The sequence below is a fragment of the Apium graveolens genome, chromosome 5 (assembly GCF_009905375.1).
Source record: "Apium graveolens cultivar Ventura chromosome 5, ASM990537v1, whole genome shotgun sequence".
NCBI classification, from domain to species: domain Eukaryota; kingdom Viridiplantae; phylum Streptophyta; class Magnoliopsida; order Apiales; family Apiaceae; genus Apium; species Apium graveolens.
Genome location: NC_133651.1, coordinates 17,549,128 through 17,555,420, shown reverse-complemented (window position 1 = coordinate 17,555,420; position 6,293 = coordinate 17,549,128). Strand labels below are relative to the sequence as shown.

The following is a 6,293-nucleotide window of genomic DNA, read 5'->3' as shown; positions in this document are numbered from 1 at the left end:
TAAATTATGTTGTTTTACAGGAATGACTCCTCGCTTAGGTGGCAGGCTCTTTCAACAATATATTGTTGATGCATTTTCTGCTATGGAGCAAACTCGATTATGGTGGTTTCGTATAAATCAAACAATCTTACGCAATGAATTATATTCTCATATCTGTGATTCTGTTCGAAATGGAGATGCAAATACATCTAATGTTGGTAAAGGCATCATTCTACCTGCCGGATTTGTTGGTTCAAAAAGATATATGCAGCAGAATTTTCAGGATGCTCTTGCTGTTTGCCGCCATGTTGGACATCCTGATATTTTTTTTAACAATGACATGCAATTCTATGTGGGATGAGATTCAGAAGATGATGGAGTTTCTTCCTGGATGCAAAAGTGAAAATTGTCCTGATATAATTTCAAGAGTGTTTAGACTTAAACTGGAACAACTTACCACCGATATTAAGAAGAAAGCTTATTTTGGTAAATATGTTAGAGGTATGTTCAATTGGATCACTTTTTCACTTGGGCCACTTATTTTTTAATCATCACACAATCATATTTTATGTGCAGTTATGTATGTTGTTGAATTTCAAAAATGAGGTCTTCCGCATGTACAAATGTTAATATGGCTCGACAGTGAATCAAAAAGGAAACTGAAACAGAATGTGGACAAATATGTATCAGCAGAAATTCCTGATCCTGAAAAAGATCCAGTTGGTTATGTAGCCGTTAAAGCTTTTATGATACATGGTCCATGTGGTTTGCAAAATACTAAGTCTCCTTGCATGCAAAATTTAAAATGCATACGTCATTTTCCTAAAAAGTAAGTTATGGTTAAAGAGTTGTTGTTTTCCAAATAATTCTGCAATTATTTACATATACAAATATTTTAATGCAGGTATTGTGCACGTACTATGTTTGATGAAAGTGGTTTTCCAATATACAAGCGACGTAGGACAAATTTAACAGTCAATGTGAGGAATGCAGAGCTTGATAATCAATGGGTTGTACCTTACAACCGTGATTTGTTGGTTAAATATCAATGTCATATGAACATTGAAATATGCTCTCATGCGCGAATCTGAAATATTTATTCAAATATTGCCTAAAGGGACATGACACTGCCACTGTTCAAGTCACAGGAAGAAAGCGAAAGAGAGTAGATGGGGCGAACAATGACTGTATTGATGAGATTCAAGCATACTTTGATGGGCGATATATTTGTGGTGCAGAATCTGCTTATCGAATTTTTGGTTTCCCAATACATCATAGAATACTTTCTGTTGAGCGACTACCATTTCACTTACCAGGTCAAAGAAACTGCACTTTTCGTGCCAATGAATCTCTAGGTAAAGTTGCTGAGAGAGAAAAAGAAAGATTAAGCAAGCTTGAAGCTTTCTTTCTCCTAAACAGAAATGATTCAAATGCCCTGCAATACACCTATGATGAAATCCCACAACATTATGTGTGGAATGATGGTGAGAGGAAATGGAATGGAAGAAAACGAGGTTTACAAATTGGATGACTTTCTTATACCCATCATAGTGCAGGCGAAGTGTGGTACTTGCGCATGTTGCTGACTAAGGTACGAGGTCCCACTTCTTTCAAGAGTCTAAAAACTGTAAATGGTGTTCTTTATTGTACTTTTCTTGATGCATGTAAAGAACATGGTTTGCTTGATGATGATAAAGAGTGGCATGAAGTTTTGACTCAGTGTGCCGTTGGTGGTTTACCAACACAAATGCGTCAGCTATTTGTCCATATCATAGTTAACTGCAAAGCTACTGACTTGACACAATTGTGGGATTGTCATTGGAAAAATATGATTGAAGACATTTTGTTGAAGATACGTCACTTGACAAAAGACAATAACCTCATTCTTAATAACAAGCAAATCCAATTTTATGCTCTTGCTGGTGAGTTTTTTATACCGCCAAAACATTTTTCATGTATATTTTGTTAATTAATGGTGTATTGAAAATTTCATTGTTTGCCAGAAATTAATGATTTGCTCAGGTCTATTGGAAAAAGTTTGAACATGTTTGCCCAGTTGTCGCAACCTCCTGACAGTTATTTGCATCAGGGAATAAATAATTTGATCCTAGAGGAGACCAGTTACAATATTGAAGAGATGGAGAAAGAGAACAACAAACTCTTACAGAACTGTAATGAAGAGCAACTGCTTGTGTATAATTGCATTTTGGAATCTATTGCAAGAAAAGAAGGTGGCCTTTTTTTTGTTCATGGTAGTGGAGGATGTGGCAAGACATATTTGTGGAGAACTTCAATCTCAAAATTGAGATCTCAAGGTGATATAGTGTTACCTGTTGCTTCATCTGGCATTGTTGCAACTCTTTTGCCTGGTGGAAGAACTGCGCATTCACGGTTTATAATTCCAATTATTCTTGATGATGTTTCTCTGTGCAACATTTGGGCAAAACTCAGACATTGCCGAGCTGATCAAGCAGACAAAACTCATAATCTGGGATGAGGCGCCTATGTAACATTGTTATGCCTTTGAATGTTTGGATCGCACTCTTAAAGATATTATGAAGTCTGTCGATGAGTCCAGAGGTACTATGCCATTTGGTGGTATCACAGTTTTGTTGGGTGGAGACTTTAGACAGATTCTTCCTGTCATTCCTTATGGTGATAGGTCACAAATACTTTCTGCATGTATTACAAGATCCCGTTTGTGGCGTATTTACAAAATTTTCCAACTTAAAAAAAATATGCGTCTCAACAAAGGTAACTCCTGCAAAGAAATTGAAGACTTAAATCAATTTGCCAAATGGGTATTGGATATAGGTGATGGTAAAGTAAATCCAACACAAAATCAGAATGATTCATTTGAAGAGGATGACATAGAGGTTCCTGCACAGTTTTGTGACTTGAATAACATTAATTCTGTTGACAATATGATCAAGAATACTTTTCCTAATTTCTTGGAAAACTGGAACAATCCCAAATATTTAAGTGAAAGGGCCATCTTGACTCCTACCAACCAGACTGTAGGTCACCTAAATTCTCTTATTGTTGACAAAGTCCCGGGTGAATCTTTTTCCTATTTCAGTGTTGACAGTGCCGAAGACTTTGGTGGAACAGATGATGATCTTCATTCTGCATTTCCTATTGAATACCTGAATTCAATAAACATTTCAGGTATGCCCTATCATGAGCTGAAATTAAAGGTTGGAGTAGTCGTTATGTTAATGCGAAATTTGAATCAAAGTCTTGGTCTATGTAATGGAACACGTATGATCGTTACTAAGTGTTTAAAATTCTGTGTGGAATGTGAGGTCATTTGTGGATCTTTTCTGGGTACTCAGCATTTTATTCCACGCATAGAAATATGTCCAAGTGATACGCGCATGCCTTTCAAATTAGTGAGGAAGCAGATGCCCCTACAAATTTGCTATGCTATGACCATTAATAAATCCCAAGGCCAATCCCTTGAAAATGTAGGTCTTTTCTTGCCCAAATCAGTTTTCACGCATGGTCAGTTTTATGTTGCAATTACTCGAGTGACTTCTCCTAAAGGCTTGATGGTATTTATTGATGATGACACTGGGAATCCGACAAATAAAACCCAGAATATAGTTTACCGAGAAGTTTTCTATGCATTACCAACAATGGAGTAGACTCTGAAATTTGTAATTTATTTTGGTTCTTTCATCAGATTATGTATCTAACATTTGTATTTTGGATTTTAACTTTGGAGCAAAATTTCTATCAACTCTAACTTTTTATGAAATGTAATTTACTTTGCCCTGAAATTATATACTTTAACTTTTAAACAAATGGAATGTAATTTCCATACTTATACTCCTTAGCTCTGCATATATAGTACATAACAACATTTCACTGCCAGGTAATTCATAATATCGCAAATTGCATTACAATCTCTACCGAAAGACACTTAAATATCAAAACCATAAATAATCCAAAATGTGGAAAATGCAAATGCCATACTCGGTGCAAACCAGGAATTCAGACACTATTTCTAAACTACACCAATGGTTTTCAACTTCTGTTTTATCATACTGTCACACACGATTCAAATCAAAAGAGCAAGTAAATGCCAAATCAAATAATTTACGCAAACTGCATGCAAATCAAGATTATAATATTTCAAACCTTCAAAACAACATTAACAAACTACCACCATCAAAAGTTCGTAACCACATTACATCATAAATGAACCAACCAAGTTTTTCAAACAAAATACATAACTTAATTAAATAGATCAAACATCAAAAGGACTTGAACAAAAGCACAATTTCCCGATCTTCTATAACTTCACTTCAAGGACTTTCCGAACTTCACGGCTTTCTTCTTCAAACAGCTGATCTCTTCGCCCATGATTTCTGCCTGTTTCGCGATGTTGCGGAGAGTCTTGCACAACTCAGCAACTTGCTCGACCATCAAGCTGATGTTTATGTTCAAGTTGGTCAAAGACTTTTCCACGTGATCTCGAGGCAATGCTTCATACTCATCAATGGTAGCCATGACATCGTCATCGGAGGACCCTGAGTCATACTGATCGGCTGCGACAACACTGTAAAAAATAGTTCAGGTTGTCATGCATACAAATAATAAGTAGAGGTTAAAATAAACATACCGTTTAGACGACGAGGAAGCCATTGAGAAAATAAGGGTTTTTTTTTGTTACAGAGATATAACAGTGATAGAGGAGAGGCACAGAGAGAAAATGATGGTAACTGTGCTGCTTTTAAAGTGAGAGTTAAATGACCAGTCACGTCCTCCCGGTCTCCAGATATTCACTTTCCACCTTCCCAACCAATTTACCGCTTTACCCTAACGTCCTCAACGTAAAAATGGAAATAAACAACAATTTAACTTATCTAATTTTCCAATTATTCAACGAAATATTCCAATTACGTTATTAATTTTTTCTGCTATTACGACTTCTTCTACTATTAAGTCATTTACGAACTATCGTTTTAATCAATTTCTTATTTTCCAAAAAAAAATATTCATCACATGTTTTCCATTATTTAAATTATTGTACAATATTTGACGTTATGGATTTAATTTCAATCATTATCGTATTCAAACACTGCAACTTAGAAATTTAATTTATGTACAAAATTAATTGACCTAAATTTAAACTTTTTTAACATAATAGTTTTTCTATAATTTAATATTTTTATATGATTTACCATTCACTGTGTTGCATATTCTATCATGTTTGTCACTTGACCCAGGGACCCCCCGCGGATATTGGAAGGCCCAAGCATAAACTTTTTTTTGCGCCATAAAATTATAACAAAAAATATAACCAATAAAGCGACACAAACAAATATAACGATTGCAAATATCATGAATATTTATATCAGTATATGCTATTAACTTCAATATTTTCCCCCAAAATTTACAATTTTTACCTATATTTTCTTTTAAAATATTTTACTCCAATATATTTATATAAAAAATTGAGCCCCAAAAAACTCATTTATTCTACTATTACAACTTCTACTATTAATTCATGTTCAATTTATCCAAAAAATTTAAAATAATGTAATAAATTTTATTAACAAATATTCCATCTTACACAAATTACTTCACCCAAATTAAATATACATTTTAAATTTATGTACGCACATAATTTACCGAACATTACAAATTCTATACAAACATATTACAAATATTCATTCAACTTCAATTTAACTTTACAAACATATTACAATTTTAATATTGATGAAATGAACGTACGAGATTCCCAGTTATGAGTCAAAATACAAAACCAGTCAATAATATATAAACTAACATTTTCGTACAAAATTAGTCTACCACACATTACATTTAAATATAAATATATAAATATAAAAAACTGTGACACAAAAAACTCAATTTTTATTCTACTATTACAACTTCAACTATTAATTCATGTTCGGTTAATCCACAAAATTTAAAATAATCTAATAAAAACATTTTACAAATATTGCATCTTAGAAAAATTAATTCACCCAAATTAAATATACATTACACATTCTATACAACCTACCATTTTAATTGATATTTTCTTTGGATAACATATTAAAATTTTAATATTGATAAATTAAATGTACGAGATTATAAAACGTATAATATAATGAATATATCATCATGTATAATATTGATTTTAACTGAATTTCGACAAATTTCAGAAAATCATTTACTATGAAACAATTGTAAACGACGACACTCACCGTGTATATACGGAGTTACAAACATCAAACCCAACTTGCAATCCTAGCTATCCAAATACAAACACGTGTTGAAAATCTAAACTTCTTTCCCACCAA

The 6,293-nt window shown here is 33.3% G+C and overlaps 2 protein-coding genes across 2 annotated transcripts; both read left to right on the top strand.

Annotated features, from left to right (window-relative positions):
- Positions 1 to 353: 353 nt before the first annotated feature.
- LOC141659866 (uncharacterized) lies at positions 354 to 2,476 on the top strand. Its single transcript, XM_074466792.1, has 6 exons — positions 354 to 480; positions 586 to 808; positions 884 to 1,016; positions 1,097 to 1,493; positions 1,536 to 1,901; positions 1,983 to 2,476. The coding sequence occupies exons 1-6, from the start codon at positions 354 to 356 to the stop codon at positions 2,474 to 2,476; spliced, it is 1,740 nt and encodes a 579-aa protein (XP_074322893.1).
- Positions 2,477 to 2,534: 58 nt separating this feature from the next.
- Positions 2,535 to 3,626, top strand: LOC141659865 (uncharacterized). The gene has a single exon (XM_074466791.1). It carries the CDS (start codon positions 2,535 to 2,537, stop codon positions 3,624 to 3,626), a length of 1,092 nt encoding a protein of 363 aa, XP_074322892.1.
- The last annotated feature ends 2,667 nt before the right edge of the window (positions 3,627 to 6,293 follow it).